Raw genomic sequence first — 17,226 nt, 5'->3', positions numbered from 1 at the left:
TGTACCTAACTGAGGCATAATAAAGGATCATCATCATTGTGAATGAAGAAAATGGCAATGTTACATTAGGATAGCCAATATTTATCTCAAAGTACAAGTACACATCAAGAGGGTGATTTCACAGGATGTTAGAAAGTGGCATGGAAGATACATTTGATGGCCTATATAAATAGCCTAAAGCCAAACTAAACTCTCAATCAACTTTAACTATTTTTAATCTTTATGCTGCTAGCATTAGTAAATAGATAGGTAAAAGGTTTATTATATTTACTTGTTTTAAACTTTTTTTTACATGTCTTAAGTTCCTTCCTGGTTTCTGTCCTAGGCCAAAATGCTGCCATACATCCTAGGAGTCTTCATTGGTATTTTGTTTTTTCTTTCATCTTTCTCAGCTAAGCACACCCTCCTTTTCCGGGTAGGGAGCGTGCATGTCTGCCTACCTGCGCTACCAGCACATCCCCTACTAAACCACTATGCAGTACACAGTAAAAACACTCCGGGGCACACAGCTAACCCTTTGATCACCCCAGATGTTAACCCCTTCCCAGGGGCGGACTGACAAATCATGGGGCCCCCGGGCAATAGGGGATCATGAGGCCCCTGTGTCTTTGCCCAAACTCAAAAAAGCCTATGAAAAAAGTACCAGGGGCATCTCATGGGGCCCCCTACTGACCCCGGGCCCTCAGGCAGTGCCCGAGTTTCCAAATGGTCAGTCCGCCCCTGCCGCTTCCTGCCCAGCGTCATTAGTACAGTGACAGTACTCTTTTTTTTTTTTTAGCACTGATCACTGTATTAGTGTCACTGGAGAGGTCAGTGGCAGTTAGATCCCATCTAATGTAAGTTAGCGTCAGAATGCCCACCGTACAGTCACTGCCCCACTATAAGTCGCTGATTGCCGCCATTACTAGTATATAAAGAATAAAATAAAAAAATTCAGGTATCTATACCATTGTTTGTAGATGCTATAATTTTTCATGCAAACCAATTAATATACACTTATTGGAATTTTTTTTTACTAAAGACATGCAGCAAAATACTTTTTTGCCGAAATTTATGAAGAAATTTTAATTTTAACATTTTTTTATTGGATATGTTTTATAGCAAAAGAAAAAAATATTGTTTTTTATTTAAATTTTTGGTCTTTTTTTCCTCTTTAGCACAAAAAATAAACCCAGAAGTGATCAAATACCACCAAAATAAAGCTCCATTTGAGTGAAAATATGCTATAAATTTAATTTGTGTACAGTGTTGTATGACTATGCAATTGCCAGTTAAAATAGCGCAGCGCTGTATAGCAAAAAATGGAAAGGGGGTACATCTTCTGGAGGGCAAGATGTTCAAAATGAATGGCATAGCGTTTTTAGTTTGTGGTGCTTAGATACACTTGAGTTCTGCTTTAGGTACTAACTAGAGCAAAGGGAAAGGTGCTAAACCCAATCCCTCCATAAAAGAAAGATAGGAAAATAGACAAAGAGAACAAAAGGGGGAAAATGTAAGTAAGTGAAAGCAAAAAGTAAAAGAAGGGGATAAGGAGGGAAAAGAAGAAACCCCAGAGGCTATAGCAGGCAACAGTTCAAAAATTTAATCTAGAGTTCTAATGGGTGTGTGGTGCGTTGAGAAGGTAGGGAATATTTGAGGGATGGCTACCAAACCAAGAGGAACCTAGTTGTCAGGTTCCCATTGATAAGTGTTAGTTGCTATGAATATGTGGGAAATAAGCGCATGATTGCAGCAAGAAATTGTATTAATAATGATGTATACCTGTATCCACAAGTGTCTAATCATATCTAATTCTGAACACCTTTGAAAGCATGAGGACAGATACCATGGTACAAGTTTTGTTATTTGTCCTGCGATGTAGTACCAACAATATTTTACATTCTAAAAACTTTCCATTGCGGGGGCTTTTAAAAATCCATATGATCTTAAATTCTTTAATCCACTTGTCTACCAAGGTACAAACATGTCCTGGTAGTCAATAGGGTTAAAAGAAATTCTCTGCTCCTGGAGTCATGGGTTTGATATTGATTTTCTTCAGTTGACTTTGGGCTTTCATGTAAAAGTGATTTGGACTTCTGTAAAGCTGCCTAATGACTTTCATAGTATGATGAATATGCCTCTCCACAACTGCATTGGTTCCCATACTTTCCAGTTCCTCTGAGGAGCCCAGGACTGCGTTTCTGGATCTCCTCTGTGACTAACGAATCCAGAAGCAACAAGGACACCCCTGATGTCTTAAATAGAAGCTGTCTCCTGCCAATGCTATCAAATAGCGTGTCCCATCACCATTCCTGCACCCCCCTAAAATTGCAATAAAGTCAAATTAAAAAAAGTGTTAAAAAAGATTAAAATATAATACATAAAACAAATAAAGGAATTTGACACCCTGTGCACACACCCAAATGCAAACACTCATGTAGGGCACGCATGTATTTGAAAATGGCAATCGCGCCACAACACATGTGAGGTCGCCGCAACACTTGTGAGGTATTGCCATAAACATCAGAGTGAGAGCGATAAATCTAAGGTGACAATTTATAGTAAACTCTAAACTAATAACTTGTAAAGGTTTTAAAGCGTGGACAGTTTTGAGTACCATTATTTTTTTGGGCCATTTCACGTGTGTGTGCAGTTTTAAGGATTGGCATGTCTGGTAGCTATTTTCTCAATGCAACACTATAGTTTATATGTTTCCTAAAAAATGGGTGTCATTTTGTGTTTGTGTATACTAAAATTCATTTTAGTGTATTTTTTTTTAATTTTCTGAAAATATGTGTCATAAGCAATTGCGCAAATATTGTGTGACCCAAAAAAATTGCAACTGCCACCATTTTATTCTATATTTATAAATAAATATATGTTTGGAGGATGTTTGCTCCCATCAAGCGCATTTTATGATTTACTATAGATCCCACATGCCGCCCAGCCACTGTAGAAATATGGCAGCAGGGCGGCACGGCTGGGCAAAAGCACGTATAGACAAGCGCTTTTGCAAAACAGGTAGGGGGCGCGCACGAGGCACGCCGCAGCCCTACCTGTACCGCCGATCCCGGCCACAGGTGTCAGTCGCCGGGTCACAGCCGGTCATTACCAGCTGTGTCCCACCGATTAGCGGCAATCACTGACAGAGAGCAGGGCTGCAGTAGCTCTGCTCTCTGTCAGTTCCCTGACAGCTCCTGACAGGCTGATCAGGAGAGAAGAGTTTCTCTCTCCTGATCAGCATTTCCCTGTGCAGTACACACCCCCGCCCCCTAGTAAAACACTCCCCTCACATAGTTAACCCTTTCAGTGAATAAAAAAGTTAACCCCTTCCTCCCCAGTGCCATTAGTACAGTGTCAGTGTTTTTTTTTGCACTGATCACTGTATTGGTGTCACTGGGGATGTCAGTGACCCCAAGTCAGTTCCCCCCCAGTGTCAGAGTGTCCGCGCAGCCCCGCCATAAGTCGCTGATCGCCGCCATAAGTCACTGATCGCCGCCATAAGTCGCTGATCGCCGCCATTATTAGTATAAAAAAAATTAAAAATCCGAGTATCTTTCCTGCCTTTTGTAAACGCTATAACTGTCATGTAAACCAATTAATTTACACGTATTGGGGTTTTTTTTTAGCAAAGACATGTCGCAGAATGCATTTTGGCCGAAATTTATGACGAAATTTGATTTTTACATTTTTTTCACTGGACATGTTTTATAGCAAAAAGTCCAAAATATTGTTTTTTTTTCTCAAAATTGTCAGCCTTTTTTTATAGCGCAAAAAATAAAAAACGCACAGGCGATCAAATACCACCAAAAGAAAGCTCTATTTGTGTGAAAAGAAGGACATTAACTTCATTTATGTACCGTATTGCATGACCACGCAATTGTCCATTAAACTAGCGCAGTGCTGTATAGCAAAAAAATGGCGTAAATTGCAGTATCTATACCATAGTTTGTAGACGCTATAACTTTCACACAAAGCAATCAATATACACTTATTGGGATTTTTGTTACCAAAATCATGTAGCAGAATACATTTTGGCTGAAATTTATAACCAACTTTGAATTTACTATATATTTTTTATAGCTGAAAGTAAAAAATATTGTTTTTCTTCAAAAATTTTGGTCTTTTTTTGTTTATAGCGTGAAAAATAAAAAGCACATAGGTGATCAAATACCACCAAAAGAAAGCTCTATTTGTGTGAAAAAAGGACGTAAATTTTGTTTGGGTACAGCATTGCATGGTCGCGCAATTATCAGTTGAATTAGTGCAGCGCCGAGTAGCAAAAAGAGGCCTGGTCATTAAGGGGGGTAAATCCTCAGGAGGGCAAGTGATTAAAACAGTCAAGTTGAGTCAAGCCTGCCACAAGTCACTTTGGAACCAACATCGGGATAAATCACATTAATGTAGCAAGAACTGAAATTTTTATTTGTTATGGTAGTTATGCTGATGTAATATCTAACCTTAACATGAGACCCTATGCGTTTATGGGATTTATTTTTATATAGGTTTATATGGTTTTAATGGATATTAAAATAAATTGAAATTTTAAAAAATGTTATTTGTCTGCATGGTGCCGTAAAAATCCACTTTTCTTTTTGTGTATAAATTCTGTGTAGTTTCAGATGTAGTACTTTTAACCACAATAGAAACCCTTGTATGAATTTGTGAAAAACTGACTGAGAAAAGTGCTTCTTATATAGTATCTGCATTGTACAATTATGCATATGAAATATCTATAGTGTCCAATTTCAAATGATAAAAGTTTGCCTCTAGGAACTATAGAGTTATACAGCTACAGTTATTTTTTACTGAACAATGCCTTTGTTAAAATTTCTAACGATGTATTGGGTCTGTTCAAAAAACAAATACAGAAAAATGAAACAAGGAATCTAATTACAGCCCAAAACAATAAAAAGTGTACTGCTTGAATGCCCGTCCAAACCTGTGTTAGTCAGATCAGCATGGGAAAAGACTGGTGCAAGACAGAATCTGATTGTCAGGCTTCAGTAGACGTCAGCAAAATGGTGGCCGTCTGCACAAAGACACCAACTCCCCGCTGCATAAATGTAAATAGATGGAAAACAGATGGCTTTGACTCCTATTCTCCACCTGTAGAGAACGCCTCCGATACATTTCACCCTTTCGGGGCTTAATTGTAGAGACCGCTATGATTAAGCCCCGAAAAGGGCAAAGCGCATCTGAGGCGTTCTCTACAAGTAGAGAACAGGAGCTGAAGCCATCTTTTTTCCATCTAATTACATTTATGCATCAGGGAGTCAGTGTCTGTGTGCAAACAGCCACCATTTTGTTGAAGGAATCTGACTGGTCATTAAGATTTAGTTATCCAGTTTTATAAAGAACTTATAAAGTCCTTTTTATGTGTGAAATTTCATGACTTGCAAGTTTCCCTTAATCTTTGGAAAGTCAACAATTCTAACCTAATATCAGATTCAAGGAAAGGGAAATTTTGCTCAGATCATTTTTGTGGGTGCCTACTATACAGGAAAAGTAGTGGGGTGAGGCTCTGTTTTTTTTAAGAAACATAGGTGTTCTGAAAAAAAAGAAACACATTTATTGGTGGTGGTGATGTGAGAACCTGGAGTAAATACAGCAACTGTTACAACACTGAGCTTCTGTAACTGGTACAGTATTCTTGCTTCCCTGCCCATGCTAACATGGTGCCCACTTGGAGATGGAGGAATCCTCTGTCCTTTACTCATGTCCCTTGCAGTTCTGCATCTTGTGAAAGTTTTCATATGACTAGAAGCACACCGCTGTTGTAGGAAGTGCAAATTGGAGACTTACCTTGCTCACTAAGCTGGTCATAAGTCTGGATAGTGTGAGCAAGGTTAGTGTACTGGTGAAAGAAGCTTGGTATTCTTTAACAGGCCTGTCAAATTACTGGCCACTGCCTTTATAAAGCTATTTCAAACTTTTTGAACTTCATTTAAGGTATGGGACATGTGACCCTCCAGGCCTTACTTCATGGAGATTCTATAGTATAGACATAAGATCACTGTACCGGACTGCCTGGCACACCACCTGGGTGCTTCCAACAGAGAACTGCTTCCTGGGACACAGGACCAAGGTATTATAGCTGGGCCTTGCACCCAAGAACTAGACAACACTAGCTTAGGTGCAACAAGGAACTCTTTATTGATCAGAAATATATGTTTTTATACACTTCAGAAATAGGGGCAGTCCCCAACAGAGAACTGCTTCCTGGGACACAGGACCAAGGTATTATAGCTGGGCCTTGCACCCAAGAACTAGACAACACTGCTTCCTGGGACACAGGACCAAGGTATTATAGCTGGGCCTTGCACCCAAGAACTAGACAACACTAGCTTAGGTGCAACAAGGAACTCTTTATTGATCAGAAATATATGTTTTTATACACTTCAGAAATAGGGGCAGTCCCCGCAAGAGCAATAAAAACAAATTGTACACACTGATTAGATAACGGAGATAAAGTTGACACCATTCTAATCCCATCCTGTAGGAACCTCCAGGAGAGCTAGCTAACAGACAGAAACAATAAGTGACTCAATTAACAACGGGAGAAAGAGACTTGACAGTAAACACATAACACTTTAATAAACAGATTACAGCAAGAAACTTCAGCATCTGGTTGTTTTGAGCTGATTATATTAACCTTGAGTCCAAGAGGGGGATAAAGCAGTCAATGTTGGTTTGGGCACAGAGACCCCAAATCTGTATCCTGGTACTCCAGTTCTCAGAGTCTGTGTGTTTCGAGGAGACATGGACTTGAATCCAAAGTAAAACTACTCCAAAAGGTCCCCCTAGGCACACACCTCCCAAAGAATAGTGCCCCCTCAAATGTCAGGGCCCATGGTCAGTAGGCAAGAGGCTAGCCTGCAGTCCCCTCCAAAACCCGTCCCAGTTGGGTCTGTCACAATCAGCATTTCTCAACTTCACTTATAAAACATATCTATTGTCAAACTTTGAGATCATATAATTATTTTCACATTGTATTTCAATTATTTCTATCCTACTCCTATTAATCTGAACAATCTGGAAGTTTGTAAACTTACTTTGTGAACAATCTCACACATTTACTTTAATTCTGTGACAACACATTCACTTTGCCTTGTGAGTAGGCACTGCTGTGGCACGCATTTGCAGAGCTTGCCTACTGATTTACAGAGGTACTGTAAGGAGGAGTTTCAGGAGGTGGGCTCAGTACAGGATTCACTGCTTGCAGGTAGCAAGGTACCATGGGATATGTAGTCCTTAGGAACTGAAAGTAAACAACAGAGGACAACCTGAAAAGCATGCAGGAAGTTGTAGAAAGAGATGATCAGACAGAACACAGACCATGAAAGGAGTTGTTTCAAGTTTATACTGGATTATTAAAAATAACTATTGCTTGTATTGGTGTTACAATGCCAACGTTGTAATATGAAAATGTATGCTGTGGCCATGGAACTTCTTTAAGGTGTGTGGTGAGGCAAAACCAACTCAACACATTTAGTACATCTCTAAAATACATGACATTTCCCCATGTTTTATCCATTTAAGCTGTACTTACAGAATATTAACGTTTGATGTGTGAATTTCGACATGACAACACAGCTCTGATTTTCTAAACGTGGTGTCAGCCCTGCCTAGTGCCCACTTCATTTCTGATGGATTACAAAGAACATGGACCACTCCTCATCTCCTCCCCCTCTTCATCTCCATAACTCTTCATTGTGCACAGGCAGTTATTGAATCACAAATCAATAGATATTTTTTGCTCTTTGTAAGCAGATGTAGCTAAACACTCTCAATAGTATATTACTGCTAGCCTTCAAATCCAGTCTGTCTACATTACACTTTCACAGATGGACTGGATGCATCATTTTATTTTCTTTTTTTGGGGGGGGGGGGCACTCTTGGCAATTTGGACATATGTTAAATCTGGTATTTCTATTAGACTTATAAATCCTGTTTTCTTTTTAAATATTTTTCTCACTTAATTTAGAATATGATTTTCTGACATGAAAAAGTGATTCAACTTCTCTACTGGAAAATACAAAATATAATAAAATGTATGAGTCAACGTGCTTGTTATAGTAACAGATTTTGAACATTATGAACCAAATCCTTCTCATGCTGCTTAAGCTAGATGGTAACTTTTGTGTATTACCCGCCTTTGCATGTTCCAGAACCTCCTGTTGCATATTAAAAAATCCAAGGGTAGAGGAAAACATTCATGATGGCTACAGCAGATGTGCAGGAACAGGAGAGTAGGAGACCTAAAACTGTGAAAATTGTAAGGTGGTTTAACCCTTTAGCATCTATCAAATACTCAAATGTCAATTTTTGGTAGACTGACCCTTTAATCTCTTGGAAAGCATAGACACTTTTACCACTTGCACTCCTGAGGATTTACCCCTTTTCATGACCAGGTCATTTTTTGCGTTGCAGTGCTGCCTTACTTTAACTGACAATTGCGCGGTCATGCAACGCTGCACCCAAATGAAATTTACGTCTTTTTTTTTTCCATGAATTGAACTTTCTTTCAGTGGTATTTGATCGCCTGTGTGTTTTTTATGTTTTACACTATAAGCAAAAAAAGACCAACAATTTTGATTAAAAAACCTATATTTTGGACTATTTGCTATTAAACATGTCCAGTAAAAAAATAAAAAAAAACAAATTTCGTCATAATGTTAGGCCAAAATGTATTCTGAGACGTCTTTGCTAAAAAAAAAATCCCAATACGTGTAAATTAATTGGTTTAAGTGAGAGTTACAGCGTTTACCAATGGTGGTATAGATAATGGGATTTTTTTTCTACTAGTAATGGCAGCGATTAGCGACTTTTAGCAGGACTCCCACTGAGGGGAACTAACTTGTTGTCATTGACACCCCAGTGACACCAATACAGTGATCAGTGCTAAAAAAAAAAGAAAAGCACCGACACTGTACTAATGGCACTGTGCAGGAAGGGGTTAATGTGAGGGGCGATCAAAGGGTTACCCCTCACATTAACCCCTTCCTGCTGGGAGTGTTTTACTGGGGGGGGGGGGTGTTCTTCACTGATCAGGCACACTGATCGGGATGGCCGTACTGTGCAAAGCCATCCTGAGCAGTGTGCTCAAGCTGACGGAGGAAAATTGTAAACGAAACAATCTTCTTCCCCATCGGAGATGCTCGGTAATCACCGGGAGCTGGCGGGTATTTACCGGCTGGGACCCGGTGATTGACATCCGCGGTTGCGAATGGCAGCGCGGGTAGGGCGTGTGCCCCTACCCGGAAATGCAAAGCCATGTGTATATATATGTGATTCTGAGCACAGGTGCTGCCCTGTAGCAGTATATCTGCTATAAGGCGGTCCTTGAGCAGTTAATGAAAACTAGCAAGCTCCAGGTGGGCAGCAAGGAACAGGTAGTTGCCTAGTACTGGGACTGATGTGAAGAGGTGTACTTTACCCCCTGATCTCCCATGCAGAACTTGGTATCAAACAAGAAAAATTTTTGTGATTGTCCCTTCGAATAATTTCGGACAAAAGCTGTGTACTAACAATCAGATTACCATACGATCGTTTTGAAATTGGTATTTTTTTGTATGATTTTCTGATCCCGTGTACTAGGCTTAACAGGGAGCTGAGAGACCGCTAACTTCTCAGAAGACTACCCATAGTGGAAAGTAGAAGAAAGGTTTGGGTTGTTTGGTACAGTAGATGTTCTCAGTCAGATATACAGGGAATAATTCTCTCTAGATAGCTATCTTATGAGTGGTGGTCAGAGGTCAGCTTTTTGCATGAGTGGGAACTGGGTATACAGAGGGTTAGACAACAGAAGCATCCCTCCATTTTTTTCAGGCCAGTACACCCTTTGTTCAAGGGTACAAGTCCTGATGAAGGAAACCCTTTGACCCTCTGAGAGGCATTAGATTATATATAACATGAGAGTGAATCAAATTAAGTCTGTGCTTAATACATTCTGCTTTCGATATTCTCCTCTGTGCACACCCAGTCCCTCCTGGGGTGGACAGGCTGTTTAAAGGGAGCTGGAGCTGCTTCATAGACAAAAATGATGTAACTCCTCAATGGATTCACATAATTAAACAGGAAGGTTCAATAGGACTAGAAGGTTACCATAAATGTTATATTAAAGCTGTTAGTGACTCTCGTGTGTCCCTTCCACCTATATTAGTCAGATTATCTTTAATTAGCTATAGGATATAGTAGAAGGAGGGCAGGATAAATTCTCTTTGTTTATTAGAACAATAAAGAATTGCTTATATAGTAAGGGCTCTCAGTGCCCATTGATGGTATCTGGCAGGGATTACATTAAAAAGAATCTTGGAGTCAGAATGTTAGCTTAAAATAAACCTGTCACAATAATCCAAACTGAAAATATAATGTGAGCAGTATTTGTATGCAAATTTCAACTTCCTTTAAATGTTCATATGGTTACATCCTATCATATTGAAGGACCAGTAGGAAGCCCAATGAGATGCCAGAAGATGAAAAAATGGAGCTATGCTTCACTTTTACAGATACAAATCAAGATTTGCCTATAAATTATGCTGTCTCTGGATCTTCTGATCTGTTCTCACTATTTATACATTTTCTTAACATGATTAGTCTGTATTGCCTTGGTTTATTAAAAGTTTAATACAAAGCCTTTGCAGCAGTAAAAAAAAAAAAAGACAAACCCTATACATAGCTTTTTTGACGTGTCTTTGGCCAAGACTGATGATGTTATGGAAGCTGCAGGGTGGGGGATGACCGGACCTGCAGCTCAATGGGAGTTGAGGTTAGAGATCAGTTCAGAGCACACCCATGCTCATCTCTGTCTGAAATTAAAGTGGAACTCCACTCTCCTAATCAATATGGACTATTTTGAATCCTTATGCTGCTAGCATTAGTAAATAGATAGGAAAGTATATCGTATTTATGCTTTAAACTTTTTTTTTACATTTTCCTCAGTTATTTTGTGATTTCTATGCCTAAGCAAATTATGTCATACATCCCAGGAGTCTTCAGGAGGGGCACACATACTGTATCTTCATCAACACCTTTCAAAAGACCTAGTCTCCCCCCCAGGAACATCCCTTTCTCTCACCCAACCCCCTCTAGAGGCTCCTTCCTTCTCTTACTCACCACTTACCTTTTTTTCCTCTCTTTTATCTGTCCTTCACTTTGAACCTTTCAGTAACCAACTATATGCTTCCATTGCCATCTATATTTGTCAATGCCTCTATGTATTCTTTACCATATTCTAGGTTCTGGTTTGATAACTCCTAGGTAGGATCCTACTGCCTCTACCAGCTCAGGTCACCCACCTAGTTGAGACTCATCTTTAGCCTACTGTTATGCATTACAACCCTTTATACGTTTTTATACCTATTTGTTGTAATAACATTATCTTATACAAGAGCCCCCCCACCTCATGTCCAACTCTTATGTTGCCAATTCTGAAGCTGTGTAACTTTTCATTGTGAACCTAATCATTCTCTCTTTCTTGCATGGTTAATACTCTTAAGGAATGCTTACAACTCTAGGAAACGTACAATATGCTATATGTTTTTTTTATCCTCAATTAAATATTTGAACAAGGAGTCTTCAGGAGGGGAGGGTGGGTTCCCAGCTCACCCAATGCCTGGCCTAAAGGTAGATGGATTCCAAGAAGTAAATGCTACATCAATCATCTTCCCTTACTCAAGATGGCCACTGCCAGAAATGCCAGGGGGCAATTTTTAAAATGGTTTGCCAGCAAAAGAAAGCATGTAGACATGGAGGGATGGGGAGTTTGCTTTGAATATTAACAATGAATTGAAAAAAATAAAACATTTTTGGTTTGTGGTGCTCAGATGCAGTGCAGTTCCGCTTTAAGGAGACAATCGCAAACAGAATGAGAGACAGCAATAAACCAAAACCAACAAAAGGCTTCCTCTAAAATTAAAAAAGAAAATGTTAGAGAGATTTTCTTGGCATCCTGTTTTGGTGGCTCACAGAGGAATGCCAATGCCATGAAAAGAAAGTAAAAATAAATAGCCTGTTAGGGAGATTCCCCCCATTTCCTTTTCTGGTGATGTGTCACCATTACAAGCATTAAAGTGGTTGTAAACCTCAGTCATGAAATATGAACAAAGCATACCCCTCTATAGTGTGTACTTGTCTCAATCCAGAGCACTAAGTGTCAATTCTGACTGCTGCCTCCTTCTGCTATCAGCATGAATAATTTCTGACACATTTTCCTGACACCAGGAGTAAAGGGATGATGGGGAGGGACCTCCAGCAGACTGACAGCCTTGGCTCTGTTTCTGTGAGCTGTGTGTGTTTCTTCCCTCCAATCAGTTCTCAGTGTGCAACTGCAGCTCCCCAAGCCCTGCTTTTCAGAGCTGAGAGAGCCTGTGGAAATGTTGCACTTTGAATGGATATAGGGGACAAACGGTTGTAGATAGACAGGTACAACTTATGTAGGAAGATTTGTTTTATCTCAGTGTATTACCTGAGACCAATCGCTTAACTAGTTATATGTAAGGGTTTACAACCACTTTAAGGAGAAGTCTCTAAGAGAGAGACAGAACAATTAAAAACATCATTAGGGCAGGGGATGGTTGAAGCCCAAACAGATTTTTATTGCTGTCTGTGTCTGTTAGAGACAGGAAGTGAGGAAAAAAAGTTCTATGTATTTTCCACTGTATCCAAAACAAAAAAAAGTTGACAATGGCATAACAATCATCTATTCCACCTCTTCTTTTTTTAATACATTGATTTCTTCATATTATGAAGGTGTTGCAGCACGTATTTGTGTTGTATTTCTTATCTATTTTCATATTCCTTTACAATCTTGAATATGTTTTTTACAGGACTCATCATGAAGAACTATTTAGTTTTCCTTCTTGCTGCGACTATTTTCTCTTTCACCAGCTCTCAAGATGCTGCAGAGGAGGTGAGAAACTCGCATGTTTTCAGCCAACAAATATTTTGTGTCTGAGCTTTGTAAACAAATACACATAGAAGTGAGTGTGAAACAACATCGCAGATGCAATGCAGAGAGGAGGTTGATGTTTTATGGACACGGACATCTGCAGAAATGAGGCTGAAGTGCTATCTAGTTCTCAAAAAGTAGATGTAAACCCAGTTACTAAAATCTCATATAACCCATAACAAGCTCATGTAATTTTACAAGTTGTTTTATATATATATATATATATATATATATATATATATATATATATATATGTGCAATTTTCATATAAAAAGAAGCTGCGCTCCTGCCATCAAAGTTATTAATTGTTCACGCACTACCTGATATAGGGTGACAGTGCTCACTCCTTGTCTCCTGATTGTTCTGCAGTGTCAACCTTGTCACATGCTCTCCCAATGGAGACTACAAGCTGCTGTGCTGACACACAATACACGTTCAGTTCTTCACCATTAAGACATTTCCCCTAAGAAATGACATGCAGCAGTTGCGTGGATGCATGCACATAGATAGGTGGCTACAAAGAGGATAGCATATAAGCATGAAAAATTGTGAAAATATTCTGTAGAAAAAGAACCCAAAAACAATGGCAAAAGTTTATTTGATGTACAGTACTGCAAACAAAGAGCGGCACTGTGGCTTAGTGGTTAGCACTTCCACCTGGCAGTACTCGGGTCGTTGGTTCGAATCCCAGACACGGCACCACCTGCCTGGAGTTTGCATGTTCTCCCTGTGCCTGCATGGGTTTCCTCCGGGTACTCCGGTTTCCTCCCACACTCCAAAGACATGCAGGTAGGTTAAATGGATCCTGTGTAAATTGTCCATAGTATGTGTATGTATGAATGTGAGTTAGGGACCTTAGATTGTACACCCCTTGAGGGTTAGGGACTGATGTAAATGTACAATATATATAGGTAAAGCGCTGTGTAAATTGACGGCGCTGTATAAGTATCTGAAATAAATAAACAAAGGCCTCACATGCACATGAATGGTTGAAGGCATAAAAATCTCTCTAGCATAAAGTTCTGTCTTTTTTTTCTGCACCTTGGGAGTTGCAGGTGGTGTGTAAAGCCTGAATAGGAAAAAAAACAGAGGGCGCACTGGCCTAGTGCATTACCTTTAAAGTATGTTTATTAAATGTTAATAGATATTGTACTCACAAATAGTCAATAAATTAAAGGCACATCATGAACGAACAGCTCTGTCCAATTCGCACTGTGTGTCTGTCTGTAATGAGAACTCTGGATAAACTGACGCATTTCGAGCACTAGCCTCTTCCTCAGAGCCGGCCATAGAAGTTAATGGCTGTACTAGGATATACTGTACGTCAATGTGTTTGTGCATTGGTGTTTACATGAGCATATGATGCACTACCGAACACAACAGTTCTGCACAATAGCATCGGTGTATATCCAAGTAGACGCACGCATGCACAGTAATTCAGTTGTACAGCCAGCTGTATACGCCACCGAAAAACACCAGGATTTTATGCTCGAGTGTTCTTAAAGCACAAATCTGGCCAAAATCTTCCTTGTTGCTGATTTTCCATCTTCACTGAATGTCATCCATCTTCTGGTTCTATGAAATAGCCTATTCATTTTCAAATCAAACCGTTAATTCTCTTTGGTTTCCTGTTTGTAATACCAGTGGCTGCTATGCCTTCTATTCCCACAGCCACTGACCTTGGCACATCCCTTCTGTAGTTCTTTCTCCAGGAAGCAGGGGTGTAATTCAGCCCCGCTTACAGTAGTAGGTGGACCAAGACGCTCAGACACATGCAACATGTGCAGGCCTAGTGTTCCCCCCCACATTCACTACAATTCCCTGTGGTTGATGGGCACTGTAGTTTCCTTTTACTGCAGAGAGAAGAGAGGATATGATGTAATCACTGCTGTTACACCTCCTCCTTGGCAGAACAGATGCCGTTATCTTTTGAATTACAAAGATGAGGTCATGAAAATTCTATTAGACTTTTCTCCTAAGTTATATTGAAAAACCCTGCACAATGGGAAGATTAGGATCTGTAGGCTGCTGCTAGCAACTAACACAAGTGGATGTGATAATATATCAAGTAGGATGCTGCGCTGCCACTCCTATAACTGTGAAAAAAACATTGCATATGATTTTATATATTTTTTATTATGATTTTTTATTCATTATAGAGTGCTATATAGGTATCCTCACTGAGGAGGGAGGTGCACTGTAGCACGATACACTTATTATTGGTATTTACATTTATCTATTAGAGATGTGACCACACATTCACCCGTTGAGGAGGGAGGGGTATTATAGCACATCATACAAACTCAATCACGTCTATGTTTGGAGTGGGGTTCACACAGAAGCACACACACACACATATTTTTTTTTCCACAGTTAGAGTGGCAGCACAGCATCCGATTTAATATATTTTCTCCTAAATGTTAAGGATTTTCGAAATTTTATTAACTGTTTAGTGTAGGGGGTGTACTAATGGGCGATTTTTTTTGCCTAGCCCGGAGTTCTTCTTTACTAACTTAAACAAACTGTTCCTGTGCATGAGTTCTAACTGATATTCATTTAAAGTGTTACTAAACCCACACCAATAAAATCAGTCTGTATATGCAGTAAAGCATGCTTGTTATACGCAATGTGGAACTTAAGGGGTTAATCCTCCGCATTGTGTAAAAAAGCTGTTTGATCCTGTCTTCTCTGATCCTCCCCTTCTTCCACAGTCCCTAATACATCTGCTGATAGTACAGATCCCTAGGAGGCACTCTTCACATGCTCAGTTTGGTGTGTATTGCTACAGTTTTTTTTTGGGGGGGGTGTGTGCATGTGACCAGCACAGGGCCAATCAGCACTGTTCAGACTAAGTTTTTTTTGTTTTATTAACTAAAAAGAGGAGATTCCATCTAAACCAGGACACAGCAGAACAAGGGATACATATTCAACTAAACATAGGTTGGGAGCGAAGTAAGAGAGAAGTCACTTTGCCCAGAAATGTGTTTTAAATTAAAACTATCATGTTTTTGTCTCTCATTTAGTTTTAATTTTTTTTACTGCTTATACAAATTCTATTATTACAATGACCCTCATGAAAAAAAATTTCCAGAGCACTATGGGTTTCCAAAAGACAAAGCACAGCAATAGTTATTATTTTGCAGTCTCTCTCTCTCCCATTAAGATGTCATATGGCCGTGTCTGAGCAGGCAGTAAGGAGATGGTGTTTTTTGGGAGCTTCTAAAAATATACAATCCTACTTGAGGCAAATTTAGGTGCCTATTTTACATGTATGCCTGCAGTTTTAAAGTAAACACAAGTTCACATGAAGTATGTATGACTGTAACATTTGAATGTGAGCCCTGGTTCACATATATGCGGCCGTGCGGGCCGTGTTTTGCGCGGGCATGAGAGCCCATTCCTCTACTCCGTGACATGCAGAGAAAAAGTCCCTGCACTTCTGAAAACGCAGCCTGCACGGAAACCTCGGTTTCCAGTACGGTTGCATTTTCCAGTGCGGGTGGCATGCCATTAGAACTAATGGAACCCGCAGGTCCGCATTTCTCTGTGCGGGTGGTTCGGCTGCACGGATTTTCGTGCGGATCCGCAGCAGCATCACCCACACAGATGTGAACCTAGCCTAAATGTCTAAAAATGCAAGTTGTTTTCTGTCTCCCTCTATTTTAAATAAATCTCTTATGAGAGAAATGCACAGGATGCCACTATTGCTCTCTCCAGATAACTGGCTGCATTGTTACTCCTCTGACTTTAATACTTTCTAGGTGTCTGATCCAAAACACATCAAGAAAATTTTTTAGATACCTTCTTCAAAGACAACCCTTAATATCGTTAAGAGAAGAGATTACTGATTTTTTTTGTAAAATCCAAGTAATTCGCTATCAGTAGAAATGGGTGATATGAGAACAAAATGTATTTTTATAGATAGGTTTCCTCCCTTTTACTGATGTAATGGTATAAAGAAAGTTGCATATTGCTGACTGGACCAGTTTAGCATAATGATGATGTCACAGACTTGATAGAGGATCTGATGATGAGAGGGGCTTCCCCTACACCTCCTATCCAATGCCCCCTGGAGTTGGTGCCATTAAGACGAATGACACAGGTAGCTGCAGTAGGTCCCAACACAGTAGGTGGTAAGATGACATTCTGGATACTGTTGGGATGCTCAGATTGGAACTTGTGCAGACTGCTGGCACACAGATGGAGCACAGGAGCTCACAGATGCAGAAAAAAGCTAGTTAAAACAAGTCAGCAACAACCGGGCAGCAATTCTGAAATCAGGAGCAGGATCAGAA

At 39.8% G+C, this 17,226-nt stretch overlaps 1 protein-coding gene across 3 annotated transcripts in view; it reads left to right on the top strand.

Annotated features, from left to right (window-relative positions):
- Positions 1 to 17,226, top strand: part of SERPINF1 (serpin family F member 1) — a 108,770-nt gene that overhangs the window by 45,142 nt on the left and 46,402 nt on the right. For all 3 annotated transcript variants that reach the window (XM_089657737.1, XM_089657747.1, XM_089657756.1), the window contains one exon: positions 12,810 to 12,892. In XM_089657737.1, the coding sequence (XP_089513863.1) occupies positions 12,818 to 12,892 (75 nt within the window). In that variant the 5' untranslated portion in view covers positions 12,810 to 12,817. The remainder of the gene's footprint in view (positions 1 to 12,809; positions 12,893 to 17,226) is intronic.

Source organism: Staurois parvus, unplaced genomic scaffold (genome assembly GCF_062004578.1).
Source record: "Staurois parvus isolate SC_StPar_1 unplaced genomic scaffold, SC_StPar_1.0 ptg000029l, whole genome shotgun sequence".
Taxonomy (NCBI): domain Eukaryota; kingdom Metazoa; phylum Chordata; class Amphibia; order Anura; family Ranidae; genus Staurois; species Staurois parvus.
This window is presented reverse-complemented; position numbering and strand designations above follow the sequence as displayed.